The sequence below is a fragment of the Rhamphochromis sp. 'chilingali' genome, assembly GCF_963969265.1.
Source record: "Rhamphochromis sp. 'chilingali' genome assembly, chromosome: 1".
NCBI classification, from domain to species: domain Eukaryota; kingdom Metazoa; phylum Chordata; class Actinopteri; order Cichliformes; family Cichlidae; genus Rhamphochromis; species Rhamphochromis sp. 'chilingali'.
The window spans coordinates 27,335,820-27,353,237 of record NC_137929.1 but is presented as its reverse complement, the minus strand read 5'-3'; the positions used below and the strand labels follow the sequence as shown (position 1 = coordinate 27,353,237).

Sequence of the window (17,418 nt, the reverse complement as noted above, 5' to 3'; positions counted from 1 at the left end):
AATGGCTCAGCATATGCCAAATGGACAGAGAGAAGCCTCCCCAAGCGCTCTGCTCCTGGGCTACTTTTTAAGACTCCTTTAAGGGTAATTGAACAGTGATGGGTGATATCCTGAGTGTATTAAGAGGAAGCCGCAGAGACAGGTGCTTCCCATGGTGCAAAATGTAGTACACCGGAGACCTGTGAGGGTTAGATGCTTCAGACAAGGTCAGGAGCTGTTTTGACTTCACCACTCTGCTTTTCTGAATTCCCTGGCAGGTGGTGACAGCTGCATGTAAGCAAAAGGGAGTTTCCACTTGGTTTCAAGTCTCTCAGAGGCACAGGGTGGATTGTGGATTCAAACCTTTAAGCTTGCTAGTTGCTTATGTGATGATAATTTCGACCCACCTTCATGTGCCTGGTTTTTGCTACTGCAGACATATTTTCCCATATATGTAAGATTTATCTTTTCATTATACAGTGTCGACCATGTCTTGTATTTCTCAAAGTTCAAGCCTTTTTCTCCAACTCTTAAAAGTCTGACAGGAGCAGACTTATCATTTTTGATGTGAAGAGTACCTTTCTTCTCAAGCTGCTCTTGAACCATGACAAAATTTAATGGAACTGCTTGCTGCGGTTACTAAGGTAATTATAGATGTCCCAATAAAACAGCAAGAAAAGATGTCCCATTAAAACCAGAGTCCTTAGAAATTAATTAATCTCTATTCTCTAGGCCCCTTTCAGCCACCATAACCACACATTTGATTACTAAGTAAAAAGAAGTTGGTGTACAAATTACCTTCACACACACACACACAAAAATTTTCATTCTAGTCTTTGTCTAGCTCCTCTGTTCATCCTTTGTGCCAGAAATAACATTGGTAAGGATATCCCCTGCATCCCAGTAGTAGAAAAAAACTGACTTATTACTTATGATTAATACGCTGACCTCTTTATTTTAACCTTTGTCCCTGTTTAATATATAGATCCACTATAATATGTGCCAGAAAGTAAGGAAAATCATGGATGGTCCACTCTGAAAGTTCATCAGGTCATTCAGAATAATGCCTATAAACCAAGGTTCATTAAGTCACATTAAGATGGGCTAAATAAAGGCCAGGTCTTGATTATCAACCACAAATGACATTTAGAAACTTAAAGCTTCTTAGACAAGCAACATTCTAATATGCTTAGACACTTAAATGCAGTACAAGCTTCAATACTTTATTAAAGTTTGGAGATGTGTCTCAAATCCAATTTCGATTGCTGGAAATGCTAAACCTGCCTTGACATTTCAATTCTCCAGGGTAATTGCTGTATTTTGTCTTTGGCTTTTTCTGAGATAAGCCATGAGCTTTCCTGGCTGACATAATAACATGCCAAATCAAGCATCCTTTCCAATGCTACCAAAGGGATCAAAATGTTTGGGTGACATTATACGAAGGGAGTACACTATAACTCTGATGGTTATGAATCTGCAAATGAGGCAGCTCTGAATGTCCCCTCTAGAGCGTTGTAGAGATGAGGTATCTTACTTCCCCTGTTCCACAAAATCGGCACTAAACGTTTTCATCAACCAGCTCACTGAGGCAAGAGTATATTAACATAAACTGCTGTTTTAATAATGATAATAAGGGATTGCATTTATATAGCGTTTTTCAAGACACCCAAAGCACTATTCATTCACTCTCACACTGATGGAGGCAGCTACAGTCGTAGCCACAGCTGCCCTGGGGCAGACTGACAGAAGCGAGGCTGCCATATCGCGCCATCGGCGCCTCTGGCCATCACCAGTAGGTGAAGTGTCTTGCCCAAGGACACAATGACCAGGACAGAGAGCCCGGGGATTGAAATGAGTAATTCACAACCAATTGTAGGAGGTTAGGGCTGTTGGCTGTTGCCAGGTGAAATTGGTCAAAAAGAGTCCCGCAGCAAAAGTGCAATACGGAGAGCAAACTGCAAGTGTTTGCAGACAAGTTGGCATCTTACATGCAAACTATAGGCAACCGCTGCCATGTTGTAGCAATCAAAGCAATCACAGGACACACCGTATACCTCTTTGTGAACTTTTTCCCTAGCAACTGCTGGTTACTAGAGGTTTCCTGACTGGTCTCTACGCAGACTGACCTGCATGGGGCTTTAGCAATTAATCACACAGCAACTGCTCACAACCACTGATCAGGGAATACACATTTTTACCAATTGACCAGTGGTTACCAGAGGATTACCCATCATTCTCTAGGTCTCTCTGTGTGATGAGGCCTAAATATGTGTTGGCATTTGCTAATTAACTACGTTTGCTGGAGGTAATATTCTCTTTTGCGAACACAGATGGATACATCTCACTGCAATATTCCACTTGAGATGCTGCTAAAATATGTCAGCACTGTGTGAGAAAAATATCAAGTGAGGAACATTAACGTCACAACAATCTACAGCAATGAGGTGCAGCAGTGAAATCCACGAAAGCTGAGCCATTAAGATGTTCTACGAAGCAAAGACTAGCAGAGAAAATTCTCAAAATATTTCCAAATGATTTTTGTGGGAAAAATCGATCTTTTGCCCCCGACAAGCAATAATTTCTAAAAAGGCAGTATTGTTGAAAAAAAGGCAGTTGTGTTTACATCTATAAAGCGAACATAGAGAAACTTATTATGACCAACATACTTGCTTACACTGCAGCAATACAAAATCTCCCCCACATAACAAAAGCAGCGTTACCACAATAGGAAAATATGCAAAAACCAATGCACGCTGCGGCTAAGTATGAACACAAGTTTCCCCATCGCTGAAACAAACATCATGAAGGATCGTAATGCCTAAACTTACAGCAGGCAGCAGACGAGCCAGGTGACCAGCACTGCATGACCTGCGTGTAGTTTCTGTCAGTGACTGAGACTGTATGTCAAAAGAAATCCAACTGAGGACAGAAATTTAAGATATGCACGTTGCCTTTCCCACTAGAAACTGAGCAGCAGATAATGAAGTCTCTGAACCTCTGCAACAGAGAGCGTGGCACAAACACCACCATTATCCTGCTGAGTGTCCTCAAAGCACCACCAGTGGGGTTGCGGGTAGGGGAACAAGAATGTGATGTGATGTCAGCAGTGATGCAGGCCTTTTTCATCATTACAGAAGCCAGATTCTGTAAGTGAATAGTTAGAGGTAGCCACATCACGAATAAATACTACATTGCCTCACAAGTTGGATACATAAGGAGTGTTCATCGATACGATGGCTCATGATGTGCTCATCTGCACGTATTTACTTTAAATTTGATGCCATATGTGACGGGCTATGTTCTGACTTTGTAAAAAACAGAGACAGTAAATTCATCATAAACCCACCAAAGTAAAACTGTTGAAAAGATAAACTTTCAGGTTCTTGGGAAGATGTCTAAATGTCTCCTTTACAGCTAAGTTGACTTAAAAATTGAAGAGAAGACTGTTTTTCCTCAACACCTCTGTCAATCAGCCGATTCAGACTCTCCTTGCTGGGAGCAACTCATGCTTACCACTGCACCACTCTAATCCCCAAGCACTGGAGGACAGTTTTGACTGAAAGGGCCTTACCTGGACTGGGTGTATGTAAATTGATCATTACTTCTGCCAAGAAGGTTATGTTTTTGGTAGCACACGCGTAATTCTGTCTTTTTTTGTGTTTAATTTGTAAACACAATAGTTTAAAAGGTTTTGAATGAATTCTGATAAAACTTTGTAGGAGTGTAGAGTGGGGATTTTGTCTTGCATCCACCGAGGACTTCAAGGTCAACTTAATGATTTATTGGTTGAAAACTGACAGAAAGCTTTAAAAGCTTGATTCCTATACGGGTGGTGTGTGTTGCCAACATACAGAAAGTACACAATATGTAAACATTTAAAATAGCATGTCACATTTGACCTTTGACCTCACCTTCAAGGTCGATAGATTGATCTGAAAGTCAAAGTGAGAATATATATGCATCTGTAAACAGCTGTCATGCTTCCCTGATTTTTACTGCACTACAACCTTCTGAAGAACATTTAAGAAGGGCAAAGAAAAAAATAAATACGCACAAAAACAAATACTAGTCCCTTAAAAGTACACACTGTCCAGAGCGTGAGCTGGCTTGGCAGAGCTTTGCGGTCTTGGAGCGCTTCTTGTTGTTGTATTAAACGAGACACGTGTTGTTTCATTGAAGCAGTAACAACCTTCACTTTTCTTCTTTAACTCTTCAACCAAATGGCTCCTTTTTAAAAGGCATGACTGTTGGACCATATTTAGTTAGCTTGATGCTTTTTTTCATCAGCGCAGCAGCCACAGATGGGTTTTAAACACAGATTAGAAATAAAATTAGACATCAAAGCGACACCTTTTCAGTTGATCCCAAGTGTAACTGTATGTTAGACGTCACTTAAATAATATCTGGCAAAAGTGTGATTGCCAGCAAAGATTAAGACTTTGCCGTCTAGCGCAGGAAGCCAATTAAGGGTTGCCGTGTTAACGCCGATAGAGCAAGCGTGATTAAATCCAGGCATGTGTATCGATTACAGTGAGGGAAAACCACCAAAGATGTTTTCTCACATTCTGAGCAGCGACGCCTGCCTTTCATCAAAATTACTAATACAGAATAATAAGGGGAAATGAGGCAACCTTTAACAGAGATGACTGGCAAGTCGGCACAGGAGAGGGAACACAGTTGTCTTTGTTCATCGCTATGCACATGTTACAAATTACAGTTATTATTTTGGGGTAAATTTAAGAAAAAAATACTTTCTAACTTGATACTTTTCATTTCATAAAATAAACACTAAATAAAGAAAAAGGGATGGGATGTATTGAAGGTAAACAAATCCCCAAATTTGTTTGGTAAATGCTTATTGTGGCACTAATTGTTTGTTTGTTTACTATGTTAGGAGGAAAGGGTTCCCTGAGCCTGCCACCCACAACATACGGGAGAAGGGGGATTTGAGGGGAGAGGGCTAAGAGGGGAAAAATCATTACCAAGCCATGGCAGCCTCCAGAAAGAAGGAGTTTGGGTAAACAAGAGGCTAAGAGAGGGGGATGCTGATTGAAGAGAGAGAAAAACTATGGTCTCCTGCTGCAAGGAGGATACTGGTGATGACATGATGACGGGTGCGTGGAGGGAAGAGAAAATGAATTAAATGGAAGGTAAGTGGCACATTCAGCCCTTTTCCTTCCTCACAATGAAAAAAATAGAGGAAATAAGAGAATGCAAGAAGATTTGTGACATTTAAAGAACCACAAATGTATTTTTAAATGGAAGGAAGTAAGGCTTTAATTTTAACAAATTAGCCCAAAACTATCAAACGTGACAATTAACTAAAGTGCGCCATGGTGATGCTGAAAGCACCACAATAATGCGGCTGACTTTGTGTTTTCGTGACTGTATCTGACAGGAGAAACAGAGGGGGAAGAAAAACAAATAGCGGGGCTATAAATCTGAAGAGAGCCCTGTAGTGGCAGCGGGAAGGAAGAGGAAACAGCTCTGACAAAGCACCGCATTAATGACTGTTTCCCTTCAAAAACCCAAACTAATTTGCTAATTACAACCACCTGCTGCCTCTCACTTTTCCTTTTCCTGAAGAGCTGCGCTACTCGAGCTATTTCACGTTACCTGTCCAACCTGCGCCGTCTACTTTGCTTACCCTCAGCTGGTGACAGCGCAGAAGAACTCACCCCTGCATGAAGAGAACCAGTTACACAAGCATCCGCTTCCCACTTACTGCTGACTGCGTGTTGGCGCTTTTATTTTATTTTACTTTTTACAGTCTGACAAAAAGCCTCACAGCGTTGTTCTTTGAATCAGAACAAAAGAGCAGCTTTTTACAGCACCACCACTTTCTCCACCAATGCAACAAAAGGCTTTTCACTATGATATGGACTATGTGGGTTGTTGTGGAGCAACAACGCTTTTGCACCACACGAGTGGCATAATGAATTAAGACGTAGCGGCGTGTCTGTTTGCACTGGGTAGCAGAGTAAGCACAGATTATTCGTTACTCCTTCCATCAAAAACGTATTAGATGTTCTGCAAACATGTTTGGAAGCTCACAAGTCAACCCCCCCCTCTAAAGGTCAGTTTTCCTACAGTGAGAAATGTCCTAATTTGCTCACGGGTCCATCGTGATAATTGCAGGGGGGAAAAAGTTGTTCTACTGTTTATATGGGCTGGGAGCTGACTCTGAAGTGCACCGAATAACTGTAGGCCCCCGCTTACCCACACACCAATAACACTCGAGGAACTGTAGTAGTTAATTGGAGAGCAGACGTGTGTTTACTTTGCAAAGTGAGAAGGGGATTGGGAAATTATCGACGGGCAGCACTGCTGGAGCGCGGATTGCCCTTGAGCACTCAGTCTCTGGCCCAGAGATTACGCGAGTGTCTACTTTAAATTCAGGGTAGTTTGCAGATCATTAAGGAAATAGTCTCGAGTAGCTCTGCATCATACGGACAGTGGGAGGAAACGGGAATATAGCAGGCAGTTGAAATGCTAAGCATGATCAAGTGAGCACTTGTGGAAAGAGCTACTTTTTAGAGTTAAATTTGGGATTGTGAACTTCATCAGCACGGAAAAGAATGAATGCGACAAACACTTCCTAACTTATGTCTATGTGCACAGTGCGTGTTTCATTATTGTTTTGTGATGGATCAGTGCCTTTTGTCTGCCTTTCAATACATCTGGAGAGGCGAAGCATGAGGAAAAGGAAGAAGCAATTCCATTTTTTCCTGCCACATCTGTTTATTCCATTCATATCCACCTAGATTTGGCCCCTTGCATGGCTGATAACATTTATGTGATTTTAACAGCTGCATTTTCAAGTTATAAAAACGAGTAAAGTGCATTTATATCAGTCATTAATTCTAAGACAAAAGGTATATTTAAAAAAAAGGACTCAGAACTTAAAAGTGCTGTAAAAAAATAAGAGCAATACAGCATGAATACTTGCTTGTCACATTTTCTTACTTTAAGGCTCTGGTATTCACTTACTGCAACCAAGGAGCCACATTTTCGTTCCTGTACAGCACAGCTTGACCTTCGGATGTCTGCTGGTTACATTTCTATAATGACCCAATAAGTGGGCTATTGTTAACCTGATTGACATTAGCAGCAAGGTGCCAGGTTGGGTACGTAACCCTCAAATAACTCTGTGGTGACCCTTGAGCATACTTCCCAGATGCCTCTAACAGCAATACATACTCCTTTTTATATCGCTGCTTGCTATGTGTTCTGTATTCATGCGAGGCAAGGATCTGTAAGATGAACACCTATGGAAACATAAACTATTCTCAAAAGAAGAAATGCTGAGCAGAATGAAATGTTGCTGAGACCAGACAGACAAGCAGGTTTGGGGAATTGTGTTTGACATAAAAAGCAAGCAAGCTTTGACCCTCCGTAAATCAGACTGCTGATGCATTAAAAGAGCAGACTTCCAAAATCTATAGCTTTCAATTCCGACAATGTGGTTTGCAAAGTAGTCTGGGTGACAACTTCTCTGGTAAAAAGGCAGAAAAAAGAATGAGCAGAAGCAGCTTTGCACTGACAACAAACTGCAACTTGTCTTTGCCAACTTGCAGTTTGGATCCATGTGTGCTGAAGGTTTTGAAGGAACTTTAACATTTAGGTTTTTTCACCACTTCGCTGTCAGGAAAAATCAAATTGTGGTAAAAACAAAAAAGTGTTATTGCATCACAGTAATTAAACACATATAAGTGAACTTTGGTTCCATTTTGAAAAAAATCCCTCAAAGGGATATTAAGTTTACAAGAATGGGATGAACAGACGGACAACTCAAACATATAAGGCCCCTGGTCACGGCTGTTCCCAGCACAGGGACATGAAGCTAATCTAGATGAAAAACGATTTGTGGCTTTTCTTGAGAAAAAATGGGGGAAAAAAATCCCAATTTGGGAAAACAGCCGACAAAAGTAAATCCAAAAAATACCTTAAAAAAAAACTTGGATCTCATGTCAAACTATAAACTTTTCCCAACTATGTATATTTCTCACATAGCACAATACTTGGAATTAAAAAACATCATCCAGACCAGCGCTTTTAAGCACATCACAATTTATCTGGAAAAAAAAAGAATTGCATTTCAGATTGTTACCCAACGCTCCCACATTGTCACCCGTTGACTTCTTTAGCCTGTGCCAAAAATATTAGACACATATATGTGTGAGAGGAGAGGGAGGAAAACACAGAAGCACGTCCAAGCTCCTGTCTCCTGTTTGACAGTATCACTGGAGTTCACTGGACCTTGTGGTGACTTCACGGTAATGATTGTCATAAAAAAATATTTGCTGAATTTCAATTGGCGCCTTCTGAAGCAGCTCGCTGAAACGATGCTGCCCGGGGGCGGGACGGGTTTTAAAGCGAGTCATTAGTAGGCACTTTTAAAACTCACCACCATTAACGTTTTATTTTCCTTGTCAAGATTTATAATAAAATTAATTTTGAGATGTGTAATTGCTGGACAGTGCGCCGCACTATATTGACTCTGGCCACCGAGACAGGAATAATTGACATGACTGTATTTATCTGAGCTGAGGAGGGTGGCCAAAGCACCCTCTGCCAAAGCCTACCTCTGCCATTCCAGTGCTGACATCTGGGCTTGATTCACCAAGGTATTTGAACAGTGCAACAACGTGCAAACAAGTATAATGAAGAAAGGCCGCCCAAAAAAAATGCTTTGCATGATGCGCAGCCTACATGAAATAAATAAACAAACCAAATGAGGACACAATAAGGCACTTTGGGATCCTATTTTTAAACCCCAGATGCTTGTGGCCTCGAAAAACCGAGCCTTTAATGAGACTCGATGACAAGAGATGGAACGGGGTCAATTTGTGCTTTTGATTCACCAAGGCTTTGGCTCTTTCTGCGGTCTGACACAGGAGGGGGAACGGGGATGAGTCCAAGTTAACAAACTTTCTGGAGCTCTTTTTTGCAGCCTTTTAAAGAAAAAGAAAAAAGAATTACGCACCCTTAAAGTTCCCCAGAAAGTCTTTTTCCTCCGCATCCCGTATCTCTGCTGACCAAGAACGTCAGAGACACTAAAAGTCTGCTGGTAATTTAAGCAGCGTAAGCCTGAACTGTCACAGATACGTAGAGAATTACAAACACTAATACTTTTGTGTTCGCTCAAAGCTGTAGCCAAACACAAGAGGTTCATTATTTTTTTCGTCATTTTCAGGAAGAGATGTTAAAAATTTCACGGACCGCTGCAGAGCTAACCGGAGTGGTCAGGGATAAAAGTCATAAGGGGCTCAGAGAGAAACCATGCTATCCCTCAGATAGATAATGTTGAATCATAGTGTCATCTCATAGTGTTTAAGAACATCCTACTAAGCAAAATAAGCCCTTACAAGTCCCATGTGCGACCATGTCTTACATATGTCACGCCGGTAGATTTGAAACGGTGTGATTCCGGCTCTTTTAAATGTATTTTAGAAAAATTATCATCTAGTCGACATTTAAACCTGAACATCTGTGGCAAATCATATCCTGTGTCTCTTGGATGCCTCACTTTTCCGTCATTATTTCATTACGAAAGGCATGAAGGTCTCGTCTCTCTTTGAATACGTGGTAATTATTGCAGATGGAATGAAAAGCTTTCCTGTCACAATCCTTTAAAATCTTTGGCATGTTCTGGCTTTCAGATTAGGGATGTTGCGAGGACCACACGGAAGCGTGTGGAGGGAAGTTATTAGGGCAGAGACAGCGAGAATCATCGGAAATAGATGCAAAACACAAAGACGCAGGCTCAGGACACCAGTTAGGCTTCCAAACACCATTAAAATGAGTGAGCAGGTTTACTCATAAGTATCGCTGAACCCACCAAAACAAAATTTTTCATTAAAAGGCTGTGAGAGCACTTTTCTCCCAGCGGAGTCCAGCAGATGCTGTCTGCAGACTTGGAGGTCCGGGCTGATTGTGTAGTCTGAGCAGAACGCACAAGGCCATAGGGGTCTGGCAGTGACACTTAGCACATGTGATACCAGCCGTGAGCGCCAGCTGAAAGCCCGTCGCTGACTGCTGCAGGCGGCACATCGCAGGAATGAACAGGCAGCACCAGCACCAAGCTGTTCACTGACAGACCGATGTTATTTGGCTGTTAACAGGTCCCCAGCTGGTGTCTGCTGTGTGTTGCTATGTGTTAGCCTGGTAGCCTGCCACTGTTTTGGTCTGCGGATGTTCACGAGCATGTGTGCAGCATGGATGTTGGCATAAAAGCGCCAGAGGCCCCCTGAACACAAGCTGCCACCAGAATAAAGCAGCAACGGCGAGCATTTATTTAGACAGCTTGTGTCTACGACAGGGGGAATGCAGACCACAAGCTCCAGGGCTGAAGTGACTGAGAGGGCTCGTTTGCACACAAAAGGCCTTGTGCACGGATTGGGTTACGACTAGATTAGAGTCTGGGGCTGCTAGCAGCATTTTCACTCTGCTGGTGAGGTTTTTTTACGAGCTGATGCAGCATTTACTTCTGAAGGTACATAAAAAGCACAGAGTGATCCTCGGATAAGAGACAGTTATGGCGACGTGTTTGTATAATTTTCACCGTCTTGTTAGAATTATTAGACAGATCTCTGGTTTTGGATTTCTTTGGACACATGTCTGTGGGAAGCTGTAGCTTTTTTTGTTGTTGTTATACAATAGATTATAGATTTTAGCACAAAGGGAGAGAATGAAGTTGGGAATACCACTGAAGCATGTCTCCAGCAAAAGAATTTTCTCATCTCTAAGCGGGAATGGGTGGTGGGAATGCCTGCGGTTTTGGTTTCCTTCCCAAAAACTCCTTGGGTCACCGATGTAATTTAATGAATCGCTTGGGGTGGCTTCAAATAAGAGCAAACGGGTCCTCAATGGCACCCCACTGAACTGGCTCCCCACTGATGATCATACACCACACCGCATCCATAAGCCCCAAATGAGAGGCTGTCGTTGTTTCGCAATTCTCCGTGTAACCATTTTCACTGCGCTTTTGTCCTGTTATCGTCTCCTTTAAGGTTTTGGATATCAGCAAAACAATACTAGCACTGGTTTTTGCTTATTTGCTCAACTAGATGAAGAAACCTTTAACGTACTGTGGCAATAAAGCCCTGAAGAGACATTTCCTTGGGAAAAAAACGTGCTTTCACAAGATGAAAATGTGTTGTGCTTCAATGCACTGTGGGCATTACAAGTCAGTTACAGTACGAGGGGATGTTCCACTGAAACAGCATTCTCAGGAGACAATTCATGTTTGAGCATCTCGCTGCCAGCAAAACAGTGACAGCTCGTCCTAATGAGCAGCTTATTCAAAATGCAATTAATTGACCACAAGAGGTAAAAACAGCTTTTCCCAAGTGAAAGAAATCAGTATTAAATAACATCAGCCAAGCATGGACCCCTAAAAAAGGCAGCGTGGCCAGGATGCTCACCAATGTGAAGAAATCCTGCTCACAGACTTGTGCTGCAAGCAATCGACCGCCGTACCATGAAGCCTCGTTTCTGCAAGCATGCCACCCAAAAATGACTCTAAAACATTGTCTTTGTTCTGAAAATGGCCAATTTGCTGACCGTGAAAAGTAAACTTCCAACTTACAGTAGTGCTTTAGTTTTGGAGGCTGTTTCAGTCTTGGGTAGATGAATATTTCCAAGTTTGAAATGCTGTGACAAATGGGTAGATGGGAACACTGTGTTCTGCTTGTGACAGGAACAAAACTGTCATGAGCCTTGTGCATGAGCATGAAATAGAGCGTCTTTCACGGGAAAATGTTTACTGTTTCCAAACTATATCACAACTGCACAAGTTTGGACTGCATTGCAATTTTCTCATTTGCTCTTTGGAATTTATTTGATAGCACCAGGATCTCGGATTTCAGCTGCATAGTACGCCGCAGGACTTATATAACAGTGAATATATCAAAGCCACTCCGTGGACTGTTGGCAGTTGCCGTCAAAAGGGCCATCATTACTCTGCGATTGCCGGGGATTCCCCGTCAGGTCCGATTCGTTAATCTTGTCAGTTGCGAGACCACAGTTGTACTGTATTCCCGCCTCTCACACTGCTGCTATGGGCATGTTATTAATGTGCAAATGTACTTTGAAGACAACTCAATAGCAGCATAAAGAGAAAGAAAGCGATGCTCATCTCATCAAGACGAGCATTCCAGTCATTAGGAATTTTGGGCAGGGGGATTCTTTCCAATCACCATTGTCAGGATTAATGTGAGTTGACAAAGTCCATCAGTTTGAACCTTTGCCCGTCCACATGATTGCCTTTGTCTGCCAAACTGTGTTGCTGCTAATGAGCCAGAGCAGGCCCAATACCAAGATGAAAAGGAGCAGAAAACCTTCGACTGTGCACAGTCATTTGTGCTTGATCACAGCAAGCTCTTTAGCCAAGTTTAGCAGGAGAAGGGCCCACACCTGCAACACCTGATCTCCAGGTGTTTTTTTCCTTCCTTTAGAAAACAGTTTGTAATCTCACTAATGATTTGTTATGTGTAGCAAAGTCATCGTGCATTAACAATAAGTGATTCATTGCACTTCTGCCATTTCATAAATACAAATTAGCTAATGCTGGCTGTGTTTTGAATAAATTCTAACAAGTGAGACTGAGAAATGTTGAAAATTGCAATCTCAAACAAATCACGTCAATCTGACTAAAATGCCAGATTGTAACTGTTGGTTCACCGTCATAGCTGCCCCCTTTTAAACAGCAAACATTTGCAAGCAATACATGCTTTTCATAATGTAATTCTTAAAAGTTTGACACCTGAGAGCCCACAAATTCTCTCCACACAAAATTGGATTCAAGTGCAGGGGCATATTTTTTAGACTTTAAAACCAAATATATCATAACAGTCGTACCGCAAAGACTTCACACATAAACAACTAGAGGTGTTTTGTCATCATCAATCCATCTGTATCTGTGCTCCGAAGCCAACTCGAGAACATTTGGAGCTGTCGGCTGCACCAGTAAATGTGCTGTGGGAGTAAACTGCAGGATACAGTCTAGTAATATATCTATGACAAAAGCATCCCATTATCACATGTTACTGTTTGCATTTGTGTTTTTGTAAAAGTACGACTTTAGAAGCATGAACATGTAAATACTATGCTTAATATTTTATGGTGGAACAACAAGGCACTCAACAAAGCTGCTACTTTCACAATTTGACATCCGCGTACTTGGCAAAGGAGTTTTGTTTTATTTGTGAAGGTATTTAATGCAGACATAACAAGATTGTCTCCAAAGTCTTTAATAGTATGGTTATTTCTTTTTAGAATAACATGAACTGCAACCACTTCTCATTGTTTTTCTAGAACTGGTTGGCACTGCTATTATCCTGCTTTTAAATGGTTTAGCGTGTTATGTATGTGCTGAAATTGTCAGAATTTTTTTCTCCAGCCCCTCAGCCCCCATGTTACCCTCTCATACTGTATGTCAGCTATAAGTAGTGTAGCGAAAATATAGCGAAAATAAGGACATGCCTATGCTAATGCTAGAAAAGCAGAGCGGTGATTAGACGCAATCAGAAACAGCCAGCTGCAGTCTGTCTGGCTGCCACCTAACCCAACTAGCCCGTGCAAGACAGAAAGGAAGAGGAAGGCAGCCCTCCTACTCCTCCTCTCCGGAGCTGTCGCTTGTGTCCATTGTCAGAGGTTTTCTAATGGAGTGGGACAGAAGCCCAACAGCCAGTGAGACCTTGCAGATTGGGCTTAGCGAGTAAGGGGGAAATATAACCAGCGGGAGTTTCCACCTAGCTGTCACACTTCTGAGGAGGCAATTAAAATAAAAAAGGCCTAAAGGGCATATACAGGCTGCATGCTCACAATCCCATCTCTAACCCAATTTATCAGTTAATGTTTTGTAATCTGAAACTAGAATCTGTGTGCAACATAAAATCAGTTCACCCGTCAGCTAATTAATTGATTTTATATTATTCATTAAGCTGAAATACAGCGTTTTCTGTGGAATTTGGATCTAGGAATGTTAAAACACAAGCTTAAGCACCCAAAACAAAGCCACCTCTCACTCCAAGCGACAGGTTTTTTATATTTCTACTCATATATAGCTGAACATGTAGCTAGCTGAATTCATCATGGAACATTTGGTACAGACTTAGCCAAGATGATATAAGGCACGATGTTAAGTTCTTCAGCTTTTTTTGTGTGAGCAGCTACGTTAGCAGCTAATTCTAATCCTTATGCTAAGCTAAGCTAAACTAAGCTAAGATGTTAGCGTCATGAAAAAACATATTTTAATGAGACATATTTATAGGTTAAAACACACAATTTAAAAGTATCAAACTGTAACTTCAGTGACTGCAGGAGCCAAAAAATACAAGTATAATGCTTGCTGTACTCTAGAGGTAAGTAGCTTTTGTAACTTTGGGGCAAGGAAGAAGGAAATGTCATTCTGCTGAAATGTGACTGCCCTTTACTTGTCTGTTCAGCGGGTATATCTTAAACTGCTTTTACTTTACACAATCTTGGAAATAAATTTAACTCATAATATTAAAAAAAGCATCTTGGGGACCATGCACTGTTTATTCCAGTGTGAGTCATCAAGAATTCATTGTTGCAAACGCCTGACTCTGCAGGAGTGAGACAAAAATATTACTGTACTTTACCGTCTCGCAAATACACTCTCAGCAGCATAACACTTTTTCTCCGAATCCAGACTACAAGCAGCTCAGAGACATTAAAACATTTTTTCCTCCCCTTTGATGCTAAATATCTGTGAGAGGAAAGAGAGAATACTAATGATCAAATTTGTTTTTATTTACTATAATCGTCACAGGGCTTTGCTTTTATTTTGACGAGGGAGAAAATGTGAGGCTGGAAACGGGGGTAAAAGTAATGAAACATTGATGGAGATAAAGGTTAACTGTTCTTCTCCGAGGGACTTCTGATGACTAATTGATTTGGCATACAGAACAGGATGACATGGCGTGTCCTTTTGAAGGAGAAAGGGAAGCGGTTTTGTTCCTTGCTGATGTATCAGACAGTAATTAGCAGATGAACAAAAATTCCCTCAAGTCAAATATAAGGAGAAAACTGATTTTCCGTCCTTTGGAGCCGGGTGGCATTTTCTTCTTTATGGCTGGGTAGCACAGGCTAATTAACCAGCCACATATTCTCCTTCCAGCTACTCAAGTGATTTAGCAGCCAAGACTTCTCACTCATATATGTCTGCATAATGTGGAAATGATCATCATCAGGTGCACAACTTGTGTAGGTTGTGTGTGGAAATGTAATAACTGCACCACTTCAAAATATGGAGGCTTAACGTGCTAGTAGTGCGTGGTACACAGCATGTGATCATCAACTACGCTAAATCCCTCGTTCATCATTTAAAAATAGCCACTCCCAGGAAGACACCTGACACGACAAGTGTGTCTGATGACAGGCTGTGGCATGCTGAAAGCTGGTCCAGCATGCGAGAGCAGCCACCGCCTTCCATTTCAAAGCCAAAGGAGCCGATGGCCCGTTGTACTCACCCAGGCTATTTGAGAGAATTGACCTCTGACCCCATCATCCCACACCCTGATCGCATCCAACTGTGCGTGCTTTCAAGCGCTCGACCCCCTAACCCTCGCACCGTGCCTTTGGCTTTAAAGTGTGAAACGTGTATCGATTACCTTACTCCTCCTCTGAGATCGCTGTCACCTCATACTTGTTTAAGAGGCGATATTAGATTGCAGCTTCATCATCGTTGCTACACGCAGAACACATCCGCGCTGACAAAAACCCAGAGCGGACACCGGTCCTCATGTCAAAAGCACAAATCGTTGGGGATTCTTTATCGTCATCATAAACCCATTTAAGTTTCTATCATAAATGCTCCCTCTGCAGAGAATCAGAGGTTGTTTTAACCTTGGCCTCATTACTACAGCCTTTCTCCCTCTGGCCTCACTAGCAAATGCATTAGTCAGTGAGTGCCAAGCATAGCTCTCTGTGCCAGTGTGGGATGACTAGCCCAGCCTGGGTACTCTCGTTGGCCCTCCACGCTTATTTACAGTTGCATGAGTGTAATAAAGGCCCAAGCCCAACAGGTGGCATTATTTATAGAGAGCCAGACTGGGACAGGGGCCAGGAATGAAGCAGGGACAGGTATTGACAGAAAACAGGCGAAATATTATAAATGGAACGTGATCATAAAGTCGGGCATGCAAACACGAACAGAGAAAATGAGGACCAAGATGAAAAGAAGCTAAATGGAAGGACGCAGTGGCACGATGCTGGGAGAAATCATGTGGAAAGATGCTCGATGGTATGGACGGGAGGCAGATATTTAGCAATAACCGGCTTTGCCTCTGCAAATACTCCTGTCCGCTAATTACTCAGACTAAACATAAATAACTTGGTGCTCTGTCATATGCACCACACAAACCCTCACTTCTTGTTTTGTCCACGCTGGAAGATTAGAAGGACCCAATAAAAATGGACAGCCTTTTTCCTGCAGCATTCAGCGCTGTATCCTGGACATTTGGAACCACATCACGGAACATCGAAATCGAATTATATTAAAAACCCTACAGTAAGAAGGGATCATATTCATTACTCTAATCCACACTGTAATGACCATATCAAGCAGATTGATGAGATTATATTCTGATTGCCCTAGTTGGTGCTGTTTGCTGTCTCAAATGGCTGCCAGAATGCAGCAATTAAGTCCCCGGGATTAGAAGTCTTTTGAATTGATCCCTTAGTCTCGCTTGTCAGCATTACAGCAAATCGCCTCGCTAATATTCTGATTGTCCATCTTTTTGTATGTTTTCCCCTCACGCTCTTTATTACTAAATTCAAACTACAGGTCCACTGCAAAGTGAAACACTGCAAAGGAAATACAGACAGAGTTGTGAGGGGAATCCAATACAGCCGAGACCGTCTCCACTCGGCGTTTCTGTGTTATTGCATAAATCAGATCTTTCATTTAAGAAAACAATCCTGCACTGCGAGGGGGATGCAGAATGGGAGTTTGGTTGCACACTACACTTTCGTCTTTGTTCTCTGGTTGAAAAGTAGGGTGCAAATTGCCAGTTACACAATACGGAGATACGAAACACAAAAGCCAAAGGGGGACTCTACAATGTGGTGTATTGGGGTGGGTGGGGGCGGGGGGCTTAAAAGTCTATGTGGCATGCTGACCACTTCAAAGACTGATTTAGTGTTCATTTGCATTATGCATTTACATAATTATATGCTACAAAATGCCAACTCAGCTTTCTGCCAAGTTTCACAATTGGGTGTAATAATTGGGTGTTTCCAGAAGTGGAAAGCACTATTTTGTGCATTATTTTGTTAACGCTTCATGCTGATATTGCTTTACATGAACTGAACTACTACTTGAAGGCTCGGCGAGAGAGGTAATGTCATTAGTTATGGAATAAAAAGATTTGACATACCTGAATTCATTCACGGCAATCCAAGACAAGTTGG

The 17,418-nt window shown here is 41.9% G+C and overlaps 2 protein-coding genes across 3 annotated transcripts in view; one reads left to right on the top strand and one right to left on the bottom strand.

Moving 5' to 3' along the window:
- Positions 1–17,418, top strand: part of LOC308397966 (uncharacterized protein) — a 71,851-nt gene that overhangs the window by 1,590 nt on the left and 52,843 nt on the right. Inside the window, exon 2 of one of the 2 annotated variants that reach the window (XM_080884296.1) lies at positions 4,874–5,129. The exons of the other annotated variant lie outside the window; for it this stretch is intronic. Coding sequence (XP_080740422.1) covers positions 5,123–5,129 — 7 coding nt within the window. The 5' untranslated portion in view covers positions 4,874–5,122. The remainder of the gene's footprint in view (positions 1–4,873; positions 5,130–17,418) is intronic. 2 annotated transcript variants of the gene reach the window in all.
- Positions 1–17,418, bottom strand: part of col25a1 (collagen type XXV alpha 1 chain) — a 157,925-nt gene that overhangs the window by 96,535 nt on the left and 43,972 nt on the right. The window lies entirely within an intron of this gene.